Below are 18,665 nucleotides of genomic sequence, written 5' to 3' on the forward strand. Positions count from 1 at the left end.
CCTCACAGAGGACGTTGGCTCCCTATGAATGAAAACACACAGCGCCACCTGCAGAGCCGGAGGTAAACACCACCCAGATTTATTGTCATGTTGTCAATTGCACATAATGTAAAACAAACTTCAAACACACGTATCAGTGCCGCTGCTTCATTGTCCACAAGGGGGCAGCACAACATTCCTTTGACACTTTGATCTTTTACTATAAATCATTTTTCTCATTTTGCATCCAGAGGATGAAATTGTGCGAAAATATCATCATGAAGGCAAAAGAAATAAAAACATGAGATGAGGCAGGAACATACAAGTTCAGGTTTCCATGGTTACAAACAGCATCGCAATAATTATAGGATTTAAAACCAGAAAAAAAAAAAAGAATATCTCAAATTTTTCCTACTTAAATAATTCAGAACTTCTTCTGTACAATTTAGAATCAATGAAGAAAATAAACTAAATGAACATTTGTGACATCATCCATTGGCTTTGTTCAATTTATATCACGTTCAAGAGAAATCGATAAAACTTTGAAAATATGAAGATTTGCTCTTCTATATTATCGTTGAATATATTTGAGTTTGGTTGGAAAATACAAGACGAGAAATTTACTTGGGCTCTGGGGAAATTTTCAAGAATCAACAACTGATGTATTAATTTATCCGCAAATTAGAAAACAAGTCAATCATTAGTTACAGCCTTGATTTGGAGATGATGTGATATAATATAATATAATATAATGAATGGTCACAGCTGTGACTTTGTGGGAGGAGTCTGAACAGGAGACGAGTGAGACGTGCAGGACGCTGGAGACGAGTTGAGATCTCACCAGAGACGAGATCTCACAACACGAGTGTAGAGAAAGTACTTTCCAACGTCTCCTTTGTTATTCAACACTTACACAACATTTAAAAAACATCTGATGAGCGTCGAGCTTCATCAGTTCTTCATGCAACACGACCCACGTGTTCCTCGAGGTAGCAAATCTGTTCCGACTGGTTCTGACATTTATTTGTGGCCGTTTAGAGATTCAGCTGAAATAATAAGAGACATTTGACTGTTTCTGACACAAATTGAACAGATAGTGTTTAAGAGACGTCTTCAAATGTGTAAAAAAACCCAACAATGATCAAATAAAAAATAAGTAAAAACGTTGAAACCTTTAAATAGTGTTGAACAGTCGGTTTGTATCTAGTTTGTGTTTCTGACGCTCGTGTGTGGAAAGAGGTCGAGTGGAACCGGTGAGTGTGTGTCTCACGTTCACAGCAGCGTCACGTCATCGATTCCTCATATCAACCCGCTGGACCACCGAGCCACAGCAGGAGCTGGAACGTGAGGTCTGATGAGCTCAATATGAAGAATCGATGATGGAATCAAACGCACGTCACCGTTCTCTCGGCAAAACTGGATTTATAGAAGAATCGATTTTAGTGAGATGGAGAAAATGCCACAGAAAACTAAATATCATCAGATTTCCCGAGCTGCCTCCAGCGCGAGTGCAGCCGGACGGAGAAACATCAAACTGTTAATACTCTTTAGAGTCGACTTCAGCAGTTTTCAGTTTGTAGGTTCAGCGGTGGAGACTCGTTAGGAGGACGTGGCGTCTCCGCAGGGTTGTGCTTCCTTCTTCCTCTTCTCCTTCTTCTCCTTCTCCTTCTCGTCATCCAGGAAGAAGAGCGGGAACATCCCCAGAATGCAGCCGATGGTCACGCCGATGGCTTTACCCTGCAGGAGGAGGAGGAGGAGGGGGAGGAGGAGGAGGAGGAGGAGGAGGAGGAGGAGGAGGAGGAGGAGGAGGAGGAGGAGGAGGAGGAGGAGGAGGAGGAGAGAATCAAACCCCAGCATCACACTCACCACACGTCCAGATGTGTTGGAGACGAGAAGCCGAGGAAACAAGACAGAAAATACTGATTTTATTTATCTGAGGCTCAATCGGATTTAGAAACATGGAACATTTCCAGCTGCTGCTTCTATGAAGAGAATAAAGCAAACTCTAATCACAGGTTTGGTTTTGCTTGTTTAAGGAAATATTTAACATTCCACAGAGATATGAAAAGGTTTAAAAACCACAAACACAAGCCCCCTGGTGCAGGTTGGTTGTTCTGTCTGTTCTGTCTGTTCTGTCTGTTCTGTCTGTTCTGTCTGTTCTGTCTGTTCTGTCTGTTCTGTCTGTTCTGTCTGTTCTGTCTGTTCTGTCTGTTCTGTCTGTTCTGTCTGTTCTGTCTGTCGTTCTCCAGCTCGCTCTTTTCCCTCCTTTGTATTCATGTCTTTACTGTTTTATAAAACACCTCAAAAGTGAATAAGTTAAACATCTCACCAGGTGCGAGCTGACCCTGGTCTGCCACATGTCCGCCTGCTTGGGCGTCATATCAGGAACCTGCATCCCCAGCCTGGTGGCCAGGGCCTCCACATAACCTGCAAGACTACACACACACACACACACACACAGAGACACACACACAGAGACACACACCGAGAGACACACACAGACACACAGAGACACACACAGACACACACAGAGACACACCTGTCAGCATTTTACTGCTGCATATGTAACAACACTCATCCTGGACCCTAAAGCAGCAGTGAAGTCACTTTTAAAACCTCTGAAGTTAAAACAGTGTAAATAAAGAAGTGAGGCCGCCCCCTGGTGGCTGGCTGCAGTATAGGTCATAAACCTCTCCTCCATGTTGGCAGATGGGACACGGATGAAAAAAATCAATCAATAAATCAAGTCAAATAAATGTTGGTCAAAGATTTTTCTGTCATTTCAAGCCGTTCTTATCTCACTGATGTTCAAGTGATTCTGATCAGTTTAATTTGTTATTTGATGATATAAAAACAGGCGGAGATGTGATGATTGACAGCTGAGACGTGTCATCTGGTTCTCATAAGTATATAAAGATTAAAGAAAGCCTTGATTCATGTAAGTTCGATTTAAGTTTAAAGGGTTAGGGTTAGTACAGGTAGAAGTTAAAAGACTGGGTGGATGAATTCATAAAAACAGAGAGACCTTGGTTCCTAAATGTGCAAACTACAAACAAACCCGTCAACAATATAAACCCAGAGACGGTTCTTACCCGAGTCCGGCCAGATCTGAGACCAGGTTCCCCAGAGCGGCAGCTGCAGAAACACAAGAGACAAACTAACTGATTTCTGAAGTTTTCTGATGAGGCAAACAGAAGAAAGTCACATTTTCACAATATGAGCCGTTCGTCAGCAATAAGACAACTTGTATTTTAGAGAACGCAGAGAAGATGAGCATTTTTTTTAAAGAACCAGTCAGGATCCTCCAGGACGTAAAGTAACCCACATACTGAGCTTCTCTGGAAATAGAAAAACTGCAAACAATGGATCAAAGCTGCAAAATGCTAAAAGAGGTGTGAAAGTTTTCTTCCATCAAAGACCAGCTCCTGAAAACCTGCGAGTCAGCGAGTTTCTCTTCCGCCTCTTTACTGTCGGCAGAAATCAGCGTCATGACAATTGCACTAAATGTAGAACCTCAACAAAGCTCTGCAGCCATTAGAGATCGGGGCTGTGGGTTCGCTGGCTGAGAGGAAAGGATTGTTCATCGTCTGTTCTGCCTTCACAGGGACGACGCTCCCAGTTCTCAGACTCCAGATGGTCGACTCGGGCTCGAGTTCCGCTCACAGGAAGAAAACACTCGACGGAGGTGAGACGCAGAAACAATCTGGCCTCAAGTCAGCAGCAGCAGCGACTCCGACAGTGAGTGTGTGTGACGCTGAATAAAAAGTCTCATAAAGTAAAACAAGTGGAATCAGCAGTAAACATCTCCGCAGGCTGGATGCTGATGAAACCAATATAGAGCGGCGCCTGCACGGAGAAAGAAGCTATTGATCTGGAGCCCGACTTCAGCCTCTGATTTGCACTTCGCAGGAGGAGTCGGAGCCAAGTAACCATGGAAACGGAATAATCTGGAGGTGAGATGATGGGGACGGCCGGCTCCGGTGCCTTCGAGGTTTTCGCTGTGTAATAAAGCCCCTGAACAGAAGCCATGATGAGCTCAGGGCGGCTGTAATGAAGCAGATCCACTGGAAACTCGTTTCTTAAAAGAGACATCGAAGGTTCTGTCAAGCGCAGCAACTTTATATGAGAAATAAAAACGTGTTCCAGGTAACGGCTTTCAGACTGCACGGGTCGTGTGGGAGCTTCGTCCGGAATGGAAGCAACAACACGACTTATATTACGTTCACGTCCTTTAAAGATTAAGAGACGATCTATAGAATCATTCATTCAGCCTCTGTTTTCTATGTAGAGACAAAGATGATCTGTGTTTTCAGGCGTGTTAATATGGACAGAGATGGATCCTTGGTAAGTTTAGGGCTTCAACAAAAAGTTAGCGTCCCTGCTGAAGAATCTCTTGGTGTTTATCGATGATTAAAGAGTCACTTTACAGAAGGTCACTTTTCTTTCTGTTCCTACCTGCCATGGTGGAGATGCCCAGAGTGACTCCGATGGAGAGTTCGATCTGCGTTCCCTGGAGAGAGGAGAGAGTTCAGAATCCGAACCTGGATTCATCACAACTTACTTCAGACGAGTAAATAACTTCACTTACTGCTGCGATCATGATGGCGTTATCAAGGAAACCAAATCCAACGAAGGGGACGGCGTTGTGGAACAGAACTGTGAGGAGCAGGAAGTGAGAGAACAGAGAGGATTCATGCACATGGGGAGTGAATAATAACTGAATGAGCAGATGGAAGATTCATAGATGTTTTCTGTTTTAATTAATAAGAAAATGAGTCATATTTAACAAGATCACTGAGGGTTTGAACCGTGAAAGAGAGATTTATTTTGTTAAAAACATTTCCACTGTGGAGAAATATTGTTCTATCTACTTGTTAGTTTAAATGTTGTGTGATCGTGAGGTCGAAGGTTAAACTGAGGTTTTCTCTGATGTTGCCACTCGACACTTTGGATGAAGAAGTTTCAAACTCATCACAGTCTGTGTCTCGTTTACTGATTTCATCTACGACATTAAAGAAAGCTTATTTTCAGAGTCAAATATCTGCTGATAAACGTTGAATCCACAGAAATAGGAACGGATCAAATTCAGATTATAATTTCCTTACAAGATACAGAGGATGTGTGTGTGTGTGTGTGTGTGTGTGTGTGTGTATCAGATATAATCTCTCACCGTATCTGATCTGAGCTGAAGTCAGCGGCGTGGGCGCCAGGCTCTCTGAGGAGAAACACATCAGAAGTTGTCTGGTTAATTGTCACAGCCTCGTGTCCAACGAGTCCTCCACTAATGAGGACGGGTCAATTAAATAAAGATGTGTAGTTTCAACCTTCAATTCTAACTCATCTCTCAGGATTTACTCATTCGGGCCCGAGTTCAAATTCTTACCAAAGTTTGCAGGAAATTCAAAACCCCAAAAAGTAAATGTATTCTGGAGTAATTTGACATGGGCGTGGCTTAATGACTCAACAGCGCCATCTAAGGAAAAGCCCCTCCGTTAGCCTTCACCAATCTTCACAAAAATCAGAGCCCAGGTGTATCATGACTAGACAAAAAAAAAGTCAGAGGTGCAAGGGGAAAAACGCAACAGGAAGCCCGCCATTTTGGATTTAGTGGCCATTTTCTACATTTTTTCTTTGACATACTTGTCCCAGGGTTTTCATCAGATCAACTTCATATGGACATGAGTGTCATCACAACAAGATGGAGATATAAACTACCTCTGTATATATGTTCTCATCACATGGTGTAACCGTGGCGTGACATTTTGATGATTCGCCAAAAAAAAGGGATTTATTATAACTCCTCTGTGCATTGTTCTTTCAGCCTCAAACCTCATTCACACATTCACAGTCCCGCCCTGATCAGATCCATATCAATATTGACTCATCATTACAGCGCCACCTGCTGGCTACAGGAAGTGACATGTTTTAAACTTTGATGAACTGCTCTTGGCTGCTTAACAATATACATATATATATATATATATATATATATATATATATATGAAATAATTCTTTCTTGTCAGTTTGGTTTAATGTCACAGTGTCAGTGATGTTAGAATCCTCTGATGTCTTAGATGTAAAGGTTAAATATTTATAAGATCTGAAGAGAGAACAGATCTATTAGTCTAGTAGAAATAGCGATAGACCAGACTGTTGCTCTTTCAATAGTGTGTTAAAACGTGGGAAAAAGAGGAAGTGAAGGAGAGGGGGAGGAGCAGAGATCTGTTTCTGTTCAGAGGAAGTGAATCTGTTCTACAGTCTCTGGCAGCAGCTGAAATGGAGCAACAAGAAAATCACCTGGACAGAGAAAGGTTCTGCTGTTGGATCTGTCTGGATCTACTGAAGGATCCGGTGACTACTGTCTGTGGACACAGCTACTGTAAGAGCTGTATTAACACCCACTGGGACAAAGAGGAGGAGAGAGGAAGCTACAGCTGTCCTCAGTGTAGACAGACCTTCACACCGAGGCCTGTCCTGGAGACAAGCACCATGTTAGCTGATTCACTGGAGGAGCTGAAGAAGACTGGACTCCAAGCTGCTCCTGCTGATCACTGCTCTGCTGGACCTGAAGATGTGGCCTGTGATGTCTGCACTGGGAGAAAACGGAAAGCTCTCAAGTCCTGTTTGGTTTGTTTGGCCTCTTATTGTAAAAAACACCTCCAGCCTCATCTTCAGTCAGCTCCATTGAAGAAGCAAAAGCTGGTGGAGCCCTCGGAGAAGCTCCAGGAGAACATCTGCTCTCGTCACGACGAGGTGATGAAGATGTTCTGCCGCACTGATCAGCAGTGTATCTGTTATCTCTGCTCGGTGGAGGAACATAAAGACCACGACACAGTGTCAGCTGCAGCAGAAAGGACTGAGAGGCAGAGAGAGCTCGGGCTGAGGAGACAAACAATCCAGCAGAGAGTCCAGGACACAGAGAAAGACGTGAAGCTGCTTCAACAGGAGGAGGAGGCCCTCAATGGCTCTGCTGATAAAGCAGTGGAGGACAGTGAGGAGATCTTCACTGAGCTGATCCGTCTGCTGGAGAAAAGAAGCTCTGATGTGAAGCAGCAGATCAGATCCCAGCAGGAAACTGAAGTGAGTCGAGTCAGAGAGCTTCAGGAGAGACTGGAGCAGGAGATCACTGAGCTGAAGAGGAAAGTCCATGAACTGAAGCAGCTCTCAGACACAGAGGATCACAACCATCTTCTACACAACTACCCCTCACTGTCACCACTCAGTGGATCTACACACTCATCCAGCTTCAGGATCCGTCCTCTGAGGAACTTTGAGGACGTGACAGCAGCTGTGTCACAGGTCAGAGGTCGACTACAGCGCATTCTGAATAAAACAAGGACAAAGATTTTACAGATTGTGTCTCGAGTGGATGTTTTACTGCGACAACCAGAGCCAGAGACCAGAGCTGACTTCTTAAAATATTCACAGGAAATCACACTGGATCCAAACACAGCATTCAAACAGATGTTATTATCTGAGGGAAACAGAAAAGCAACATGTTTGAGAGAAGATCAGTTTTATTCTGATCACCCAGACAGATTCACTTATTGGCAGCAGGTCCTGAGTAGAGAGAGTCTGACTGGACGTTGTTACTGGGAGGTGGAGGTGGGGAGAGACGTTGGTGTAGCAGTCACATACAAGAATATCAACAGAGCAGGAGACTCAGGTGAATGTCTATTTGGATTCAATGATAAATCTTGGTCATTATCTTGTTGTGAAAACGGTTATAGCTTGTTTTACAACAGGATCAGGACTCGAGTGTCAGGTCCTGTGTCCTCCAGAGTAGGAGTGTACCTGGATCACAGTGCAGGTGTTCTGTCCTTCTACAGCGTCTCTGACACCATGACTCTCCTCCGCAGAGTCAAGACCACATTCACTCAGCCTCTCTGTGCTGGAGTTTATGTTTATGATGATGGAGACACAGCTGAGTTCTGTAAACTCAAATAGACTCGAGTCATTAAAAGCAGTGATTTAGATTCTGTGTGTAAATCTTTAACTTCATTTGTCTCCATGTTTGTTGATCAAAGTTTGTCGTGGTGACGTTTCTGCTCCGCACAGAGATCAGCTGTCAATCAAACACTGACCTTCCTTTATCACACATATTTAGTTCTCACTTTGTAAAGTAAGAAATCTATAAATACACTGACATGAATGTGTTTGAAAGAACCCGAGTACCGAGCGGTGGGAGGCCCTAGGAGGAAGGATTTGGATATACATTTTGGGCTTTTTCAGGGCGAAATTGCTGTAAGTTCTATGTTCATGGTTCAACCTCCCTCAAACTACATGTGTGTAACAACAGATCAACTTCAACTTCTGTGAATGTCATCTAAACAAGACTGAGATATTAACTACCTCAGCATATTTGATTTCATCACACGGTGTGACCGTGGTGTGGCATCAAAGTTTGATTACACGCCATCAAAACATTAACTTCTGTATCTCTGGCATCTTTGGTCCAATCGGGTCCAAACTAGACATGTAAGACAAGAGTCCCGTCCTGAAGACATCTGCACAGACAACATGACTAAAAATCACAGCGCCACCTGCTGGGTACAGGAAGTGACATGTTTTATACTTTGATACACTGCTCCCGGGTGAAAAACAGCTCAGTCAACTCATGGGATCATGGTCAGAATTGCGACATTTCCTCAAACCGTGTAAACATTGATGTGCGGCGACGGATCATCCTTCGCCGCACATCAATGACAACATTGTCTCCTTTGGCGAAGGACAAGATGTTGTCCTAAGTCCAGTGTGCATTGTCCTATCACCACCAAACTTCTGTCTCCTGATTAGAGTCCAAGCCTGAACAGCTCTACGTGTCAATATTTCCTCAGTGTCATAGCGCCACCTACTGATTCGCCATGAAACAGGAAGTACTTTGTTAATCCACTCTGCATTATCCAACCGGCTAGAAGTAAAGACTTAAAGACAAGGCAGGAAACCCCTCCTCAAAGAGTGCTGCAGTATACAGATGGACCTTTTTCTATCTAACACCACTTCTACATAACATCTTAATCCAAAGGTCAGAGAGTCACTTCCATCCACCAGCTCGGTTTGGGTGTGTGACCTCATCCAGCTGCTGCAAGCGCGTGTTGGAATTTAAATTTGAAATGCGCCACTGAAAATATCCGGCCAGACTGTGGGAAAAACCCACTTCCACCCGATCTGATTTCTCACTGCAGAACCACCACAAACACTCCAGACTCCTGGGAGGACTCGTCCAGGAATAGATCCGACTGACGCAGACAAATTAATGTCAACGCAGGAGGAGTTGGTGGCAGCAGATTAGCGAAGAGTCGTGGTCGTGTCCGTGCAGAACATCTCTCACAGAACAGAACTGACACCACGTGGGATTAAGACTAACAGACACCGTGTTGGTTTCTAATTAGACATCAACAGATGCTGCATCATCTGTTTGCTGTCAGGCTGCTGATGAACAGAGTGGAACCACTTCCTGCAACACACACACACACACACAGATACACACTCAACAGAGACACACACACTCACACCCAACACAGACACACACAAACACTCACAACACACACTCTCCACTAGCAGCCGTCAGCCGCTCGTTCCTTCAGAAAAAATATCTCTCGCTGCCAAACCTTCACACGGAGTCATACATATAGAGTCACTTTCGGCTGCCACAGTTTTGAAGAACACTGGTTCTGCTAATTAGTTTTCACACAAACTTCAGATTCTTCAGTGTGACGAGTGTCGACGGTGAAATACGACAAGTCTGAGTGAGTCCATCTCTACAAACCTGAGGGTTGAGCTCTGAAGACAAGTTTAAATCAGTGTCTTCATACAAACACAAACATTAATCAAACCCTCATAACAAAGACATTTAATTAAACATAAAATTACCATCAATTATATATAAATGTAAATGAAAAGAAAATGCAGATAAAACTATATCTATATAGAACTTGATTTAAGAGAATTATAATTCTGCTTTATAAACATCTAAACATCTCTGAGATAATAATAATCAGTTATGGACTATGTGCTGACATCATTCCCAGCAGGCAAAGTGGTTTTCTGCATTGTTAATTATTGAAAATACATGAAAGTTGTAAATTTACCAACTCGTCTTCACAACAAATGATTTACACTGAGTCAAAGGACACGTACGAGCTCGGCTCTGTAAAGTTAATCATTTCTCTATTACTGATATTTCATGCACTAAATAATGATCAGCCGATGTGAATAAATATAAATAGATTCAATCAGAACAGAAATAATTTTTAGTTAGAGCCAAGCTTCGGTTAAACACAAATCTAAAAAGTGAAACCTGGATTGTAAATTGAGTGAAAGCTGCCAACACGGACGATTCTCACAGATTCGTGTTCTGTGAAACTCGCCGCAGAACAACAATGAAGCCAAACTCATTCTGCTGATGTGAGACGATATCGAGCTGCGTTCAGGAATCACAGCAAGATGACATCTTCAATCTCAAAACCCAATAATGGTGTTTGTGTCTGGTGATTCAGATAATCAAGATAAATCACCGGTTTTAAGTTGATGATGATCAATGAGACGGTGGCATTTTTATAATCTCAACCCCACCGGGATTTGTAATAATTAATGAATAGTCTTGAACCAGAGTTTCTCCAGAACTGCTTCAGTTGAAAAGGAACGAAAATCAACCACTTATTATCTCAGTCCTACAACAGAGGATCCGCCCTCTCCTTTAAGTGCGTTGTTAATTAGCCTCAGTGGGACCCTGTGTCCAGCTGAGACAGAAAAAGACCTGGATAACTATAAACATTACAATTCCACATCATTAATATCGCAGACATATATCGATATGGATTAAATTAGGCCTCAGCAGAAGGAAACGGAGGGAAACAGTAGTGCTGGTCTCATTGTTTTGTATTATTTTGACTAAACGTTTCCATTTCCAACTCGTCTCATTTCAAATCACTTTCTACGCTCCAGAGAAAGCGAACATTGTGGCGGCGCTCCGACCAACAGCTCAACGCCTGGACGGCTTCCTGCTCTTAAAGGTCACATCAGGGATCCTCTACCACACAGAAGAGAAAAGTAAAATCCTCCCAGTCACTTGAACATTTCCCTATTTGTGAGGCCGGCACAGTGGATTTTTTTTATTTACCACAGAGTTAAATTAACTGGAGATGGTCGAGTTGTGGGTAAAAAAGATATTTCTGGTTCCAATACTACGATTTCTGTCAGAACTGTCGTGAGTCTGACGCTGTCCAGCGACTGAGATGCTTCATCCGTGGACTGTGGTTCCATTAAGTCTGATAACAACACCAGGAGCGCAGCCAAGATTCACGTTTGGATTCCACGTGGGACGCGTCTCCACTCTCACATCGTCTCTGAGCCTCCGGTCCACAAACCGAGCGCGTTGCTAAACGGATGCAGAGCAGTTGTAATGTTTTAATGAGCGCGCTGCTGAGCTCGCTGTCAGACTCACGGAGGTGAAGAGTAAACTCGTCCAACTCTCACTGCGTCCCTGAGGCTTTCAGCTCATTAGAAGTAGAAGTAACGGGGGGGGGGGGCGCTTGTTAGTGAAGATTTTCAGAGACAAACTCGTCCCTGCAAACTGCGTCTAATGAACACGCTGCAAAGAGAGGGAGGTGACGCTGTTCCACATGAATCACTGACACTTTGTCCCGTCACAGTTTCCTAATGAGACGAAGACGTCCTCACTCCCTGTGAAGCAGCTGGGACACGCTGTCCTCACTGTCCTCAGCTCCAGTGCGGACCGCTGTGCAGCTTCCATCGCTCTCCGGCGCCTGGAGGCGTCCTGCTGTGCACGTGAGCTGTCAAAACATCCGGAATGTTTTCCCCGTCCTCGTGGGCAGCTCCGTCCTCCTCGTAGATTAAACCAATGAGCTGCTCCGTGTGAAGACTGTAAATAACTGGGATCGTGTAATTCAGTGACACTAATGAGTAGGGACGGGAATCGGCAGGGAGCTCCCGATACGATACTATCACGATACTAAGGTGGCGATACCATATGTATTGCGATTCGATATTACGATTTCCTGGGATTTCTTTTGGTTATTTTTTATTTTTTTTAAATACTGGACCATGGAAAAATGTTGAATCAAACCTTCAAATACAACACAGTCAAATTCACTTAGAGCTTTACAAGTTTTATTTCAAATATTAACATTAACTTAACGACTGCCGGGCAGCCAATAGAGAAAATAAATAAAAATGTGCCCTATTATTGTATAGCCCCTGTCAACTGCACACAAACTGACAGATTAAGACATGTAAGCCACTTAGGCTTCTTTTAAACAATAAATAAAAGGTATTAAATAGAATGAGCTGTTACAGCAGCTCTCACTTTTCGTACCTCTTTTAGTGTGTAAATAGTGTTTTTAGTGTATTTTTGTTGTTGTTTTTTTTACTACATTGACACTTTAAGCAAGTGCGCAGCTATGGATGTTCACATTTTAACATTCGTAGTTTGCTCCTTGCTGTTTTCGGCACTTTTTGGTGTGGCTGTGGGAAACTCACTCGACCACGGCTCCCCATTCAACCACGGCTCCATTGTTTACACCCGGGATCAGCTGTTGGGCCTGCGCCACACACCCCTTCTCTGCGTGGAGCGGCCGGAGATCCCCGAGGAGTTACGGAGGAGGAGAAGAGGATGCAGAGCGGGAGTGAAGCGCAGGGAGCGGAAAAGACGGTTTAAACCATGTTTACCGTCTGTCGTCATGGGGAATGTAAGATCTCTCCCAAACAAGATGGAAGAGTTGACGGCGCTGACCCGACTGCAGAGGGAATACAGGGAATCAGCCTCATGTGCTTCACAGAGACGTGGCTGACTGAACTTTCTCCGGACTCACACGTAAATCTGGACGGCTTCCAACTCGTACGAGCGGACCGAAATGCAACGGAGTGCGGTAAGAAGAAAGGAGGTGGGATCGCTGTGTTGGTTAACGATAGATGGTGCCACCCGGCACACACCAGCGTGAAGGAGATGCTCTGCACCAGAGATTTGGAGCTGTTAGCGGTCAGCATGCAGCCATACTATCTCCCGAGGGAGTTTTCACATGTTATTGTTGTGACTGTGTACATCCCCCCCTCGGCGGTCGCTGCTGTAGCTTCAGATCGGATCCACACAGTTATCTCGCATCTTCAAAGCCAGCACCCCCAAGCCCTCCTCCTCATCTCCGGTGACTTCAACCATGCCCCTCTGTCCTCTGCTCTTCCCACCTTCACCCAGTACGTGAACTGCCACACTAGAGACAATAAAACTTTGGACCTAATGTATGCAAACATCAAGGATGCATACACCTCATCCCCCCTCCCCCCGCTTGGTCGCTCGGATCACAACCTCGTTCACCTCGTCACGGACTACACCCCTGTGGTGAATAAACAACGACCTGTGAAGAGGACTGTTAAGGAGTGGTCCGAGGAGACCAGTGCCAGGCTCAGAGACTGCTTCGAGACTACAGACTGGGAGGCACTCTGCAGCCCCCATGGCACTGACATTGACAGCATGACCCACTGCATTACGGATTATATTAACTTCTGCGAGGAGAACACTGTGCCCTCCAAGCTGGTACGGTGTTTTCCCAACAACAAACCCTGGGTGACCCCCGAGATAAAGGCCCTGCTGAACGAGAAGAAGAGGGTCTTCAGATCGGGGGACAAAGAGGAGCTGCGCAGAGTCCAGAAGGAACTCCGGCTGATGATCAGGAAGGGGAAGGACAGCTACAGGAAGAAACTGGAGAAGCGGCTGGAGCAGAACAATGCCAGGGACGTCTGGAGAGGGCTGCAGACCATCGCAGGCCACGGAAAAGGTGTGGGAAGACAACAACCCAGCGGGGACAAGGACTGGGCAGATGAACTGAATCTGTTCTTCAATAGATTTGATTCCCCCCCCCCTGCCCCCTCTTCACACCTCTCCTGGCCAGCCCCCCCTCCCCCTCCCCTCCTCAGCCTGCCACCTTCGACACCTGACCCCCACCAGCCAACCCCCACCCCATATCCAGATCATCATCCCCCCTTGAGACTCTCACCACTCCTCACCCCCACACCCCCACCACAGTCATCCTCCACCCCCCTCTCTATAACAGATGATCAGGTGAGAAGCCAACTCAAGAAGATCAAGGCAAGGAAGGCCCCGGGCCCGGATGGTATCAGCCCAAGACTGCTCAAGGACTGTGCTGACCAGCTCTGTGGTGTGATCAGGCATTTGTTCAACCTAAGCTTGAGCCTGGAGAAAGTCCCAGCCCTGTGGAAGACCTCCTGTGTGGTCCCGGTGCCGAAGACGCCGCGCCCCAAGGAGCCTAACCACTTCAGGCCAGTTGCCCTGACTTCTCACCTGATGAAGACGATGGAGAGGATTATCCTGAGACACCTACGACTGCTGGTGGGCACACAGCTGGACCCCCTGCAGTTTGCTTACCAGCCTGGGATTGGGGTGGATGACTCAGTTACCTACCTGCTGCACAGATCCCTGCTACACCTGGAGGACAGCAGGAACACTGTGAGGGTCATGTTTTTTGACTTCTCAAGTGCATTCAACACCATCCAGCCTTCACTGCTCAAAGTGAAGATGGAGAACGTGGGAGTGGACCAACACCTGGCTGCATGGACAACGGATTACCTCACCAAGAGACCACAGTATGTGAGGCTCCATCACTGTGTGTCTGACGTGGTGCTCTGCAGCACAGGTGCCCCTCAGGGTACGGTGCTCTCCCCTTTCCTCTTCACCCTCTACACCTCCGACTTCACCCACAACACCACCCACTGCCACATCCAGAAGTTCTCAGATGACACAGCCATCGTTGGATGTGTTCCTGAGGGGAATGACCTGGAGTACAGGGCGGTCATCACAGACTTCGTCAGCTGGAGTGAGCTCAACCAGCTTCAGCTGAACACCAGCAAGACGAAGGAGATGATCGTGAACTTCCGGAAAAAAGCATCCAACTTAACACCAGTGAACATCCAGGGATTGGACATAGAGGTGGTGGAGAACTACAGATTCCTGGGTGTTCACCTCAACAACAAACTGGACTGGTCCGACAACACACATGCCCTCTATAAGAAGGGCCAGAGCCGCCTCCACCTGCTGAGGAGGCTGAGGTCCTTCGGAGTGTGCAGGGCTCTCCTCAGGACTTTTTATGACTCTGTGGTGGCTTCAGCAATCTTCTACGCTGTGGTCTGCTGGAGGGGGGGTAGCACGGACAGAGACAGGAGCAGGCTCAACAGACTGATAAGAAGAGCGAGCTCTGTCCTGGACTGTCCTCTGGACTCCATTGAGGAAGTGGGGGACAGAAGGATGTTAGCCAAGCTGGCGTCCATCATGGGCAACACCTCTCACCCCCTACATGACAATGTGGGGTCCCTGAGCAGCTCCTTCAGCAGCAGACTGTTACACCCACGGTGTAAGAAGGAGAGGTTCCGCAGGTCCTTCATCCCGGCTGCAGTCAGGCTCTACAACACCAGCACCACCTGATAATGTTGTAGTCCCTGTCTATTATTTATCTCCACTCAACCTCTCACCATAGCTGTATTTGTATTTTTATTTTTCTTATTTATTTTTTATTTTTTTACTCAGATCACTACTATGCACAATAATATTCAACACTTTACATCTATATTTATATCATGGTCACTTATAATGGTTACATTGCAATATTTATATTTTCCTTTATACTATCTTGTAGTATTATTTATATTATGGTCACTTACTTTTTAATTATTTTTTCTGTATCATGGTCACTACTGTTGCAATATTACTTATAATACTTTTGTTTTCATTACAATAACACTTACATCACTCCACTTTCTCCCCAGTACCTGCTTTTGCACAGTGTCTGTTTTGCAGGTTGTTTTTTGTTTTTGTTTTCTGTATATTTTTACTCTCATTATGTGTAGTTTAGTAGTGTATATATTTTGATCTTTCTTTTTTATTGTTGCTTCGGCACTGTTATTTAAATTCTGTTTTTCTCTTTTTTGCTGTAACAAGTGAATTTCCCCGTTGTGTGGATAAATAAAGAAATCTAATCTAATCTAATCTAATAAACAAAAAATAAACAAAAAGTAGGCTATTGTTGTTTGCATGTAGGCGATGCAAAGCTAGTGCTTGGGTATGTTTAGATTCTTGTGCAAAAACAAGAGCTGGTCAACATGCTCTGGGGTGATGTTGCTCCCCCCATATATCCCCCCCGGTATAAACCAATAAATATGTTTAAAAAAAATCGAATTTCAAATTAACCTTTCGACCTCTGAGGACTCTCAGTGGGATTATTACCACCAGCAGCTGAACTCACTGGGGAGGAGAACACTTTCTCTATTCAGCCATAAACCATCAGCCCCAGTCGTGTACTCATATAATATAATAATACTTAATAATTGGTCAGGTTTCCATACTTTGTAAGAAACCTTGTATACTCGTGCAGCCGCTCTGGAAGACACATTCCAACCCAAGACCTCTTGCACAAGCGTCTCGCTCAACACGTGTTTTTGCCAACGCCTGTGGGTGTGGACGCACACTTTTCAACCCGTCTCTGAAATATTCCTTTACAACAATAAAAGTTGTTTCACTTTGAGGGAAACGACGGGCGATGAAGCTCTGGAAACAGATTCCTGAGTAAATCTCACTCTGTGAATAAAAGGCTGTGGATGAATGAACAGGGTGAAGAAAGAAAAACACGTTTACAGCAGATTACGTAACATGAGGAGCAAGTCTGGGGGGGGGTGCAGGTTGTCAGAACGACACTCATATCGTCTTACAGAGCTTCACTCGGATCTGAAACCGTCAGACGGCTGCACCGGAGAGGAATCCAGCTGCAGCTCCTCGAGTGATTCAGAGGAAGGTTTCCACAACTTCAGTCTGAAGATGAGTCACAAAGGGTTTGATCCACGTGAGGCAGGAATAACCTCTGACTCACACACACACACACACACACACACACACACACACACACACACACACACACACACACACACACACACACACACTCACACACACACACACACACACAACTTTGTCTTAAAGTTTAGATTGAGTTTCAGATTCACACGTACATAGATGTAATAACTGTAATAACTATAATAATAATAATAATTATGTGTTTAAATAATAAATGTGTAAACACGCATATCATAAAGTCCGTAGTGTGTGTTCAACATATTTGAGAATTATCTGGGACATTTTATAAATTTTATAACTACATTATAAAAAATGTATTTTGGGGAAACTGTGATCCAGTGGTTCAGCATGAAGTTAGCCAGCTAGCCAGTTAGCTAAACCAGCTCATAACCACGCATTGCGATGTATTTCACGCAAACTAACACGGTCGTAACACGTCCAGTAGCTGGACAGCTCTATGTGTACGACACGTCTACTGACAGAAGTGATAATACACTGTAAAAACCTTCACTGCTGTTGAAATACAGAGCGGCCATCTTGGATTTCAAATTCGGGACTGGTCAGATTCTTCCGAGTTTAAATTCCGATTTGAGGGAGCGATCCCATAGAGACTTCCGACTCAGGGGACGTTTAATTAACGGAAAGTGACGTCAGTCTCACATCACGACGTAGGGACGATATCATTGAAACACTAGGTGGCGCTGTAAGCAAAGTTCAACACATTATTCAGTAATAAATGTGATTTAATGTGTTTCATCATGTAATTTAATTTATAGCTGAGAGTTCAGAGTCTTTTTAAACCTGTCGGACGGAAACACGTCATTCATTCATCAACAGGTGACGTCACCTGAGCAGGTGACACCGGAAGGAGGAGGAGTCAAGTCACGTTATCCACTCACACCTGTACAGATGTTCATCTCTATCAGTGACCTGTCAGGTGACCCGTCATGTGACCTCCTCTCTCTTGACCTCCTGTCAGGTGACCTCCCTCCCACCCATGCCGTGACCTTTGACCCCCCCCAGGCCGTGACCTTTGACCCTCCGGCTCTTACCTTGCGCGATGGCCATGGACTCGAAGCTCTGCAGCTCCCGGAGCAGACACGTCCTCTCCGGGGCCTGGAGCCCGTAGATGAACTCCTTCGCCCGCTTCGGGGAGTTGAGCGGTTCCCCGGGCTCGCTCCGGCCGTGTGTCCCCATGCGGCGGGGACATGTCCCCGGGGACAGCAGCAGCAGCCCCCGGGGCAGCGCAGGGGTCGCAGCCCGCCTCAGCAGCCGGACCCCGGCGGCCCGGAGGACCCCCAGCTGGGTCATGGCGGTTCGGACACACCGGGACACGGGAAACCTGTTTGTCTCCGGTTCAGCGGCTCGGTCCCTCACTCGGACCCGGGCTCGGCGGCTCGGGCGGCGGCGGGGCGGCGGGTGGAACTCGGGTAAAGTGGAGTGAAACCGGCGGACATGTCCCCGGTGCTGTCTCCGTGTCCCGCTCCGGAGTCTCCGTCCCAGCTCCGGACTTCAAGCTCCAAGTTCGGTGGACGGTCGTGGAACAGCGGAGTCAAGCCGGAATCAAACCTGCGACACTTCCGGCGGCGGGCTTTCAAAATAGAACCTTCCACTTCCGGTCAAACATTTCACACAAAAAGCACCGGTTCACTCGCGGGACATAAAATGACGTACGAGTAAATAAACATATCTAAAAATAGAAAACCTAATTCAGTTTGCATTGATGTGTTAATTTAATATATTATTAAAAATATAAATAATATAATTTTATCTTTATAGACATAAATTAATAAATGCAGAGATTAATAGATAA

The 18,665-nt window shown here is 45.4% G+C and overlaps 2 protein-coding genes across 2 annotated transcripts; one reads left to right on the forward strand and one right to left on the reverse strand.

Moving 5' to 3' along the window:
- Positions 1-51: 51 nt before the first annotated feature.
- On the reverse strand, positions 52-18,398 carry tmem65 (transmembrane protein 65). Its single transcript, XM_061092379.1, has 7 exons — positions 17,905-18,398; positions 5,150-5,194; positions 4,568-4,635; positions 4,435-4,489; positions 3,072-3,114; positions 2,309-2,414; positions 52-1,716 (listed from the first exon to the last, which is right to left on the reverse strand). Exons 1-7 carry the CDS (start codon positions 18,161-18,163, stop codon positions 1,579-1,581), a joined length of 714 nt encoding a protein of 237 aa, XP_060948362.1. The 5' UTR covers positions 18,164-18,398; the 3' UTR covers positions 52-1,578.
- LOC133025601 (tripartite motif-containing protein 16-like) lies at positions 6,256-7,926 on the forward strand. The gene has a single exon (XM_061092310.1). It carries the CDS (start codon positions 6,256-6,258, stop codon positions 7,924-7,926), a length of 1,671 nt encoding a protein of 556 aa, XP_060948293.1.
- Positions 18,399-18,665: the final 267 nt, after the last annotated feature.

This window comes from Limanda limanda, chromosome 19, assembly GCF_963576545.1.
Source record: "Limanda limanda chromosome 19, fLimLim1.1, whole genome shotgun sequence".
In the NCBI taxonomy this organism is placed as follows: Eukaryota; Metazoa; Chordata; class Actinopteri; order Pleuronectiformes; family Pleuronectidae; genus Limanda; species Limanda limanda.

Coding starts and splice junctions, on each gene's coding strand:
- LOC133025601 (XM_061092310.1), top strand. CDS start 6,256: ATGGAGCAACAAGAAAATCACCTGGACAGAGAAAGGTTCTGCTGTTGG.
- tmem65 (XM_061092379.1), bottom strand. CDS start 18,163: ATGACCCAGCTGGGGGTCCTCCGGGCCGCCGGGGTCCGGCTGCTGAGG. Junction 3,115..4,434: donor GGGCATCTCCACCATGGCAG/GTAGGAACAGAA, acceptor GTGTTTCTGCAG/CTGCCGCTCTGGGGAACCTG. Junction 2,415..3,071: donor TCAGATCTGGCCGGACTCGG/GTAAGAACCGTC, acceptor GTGTGTGTGTAG/TCTTGCAGGTTATGTGGAGG.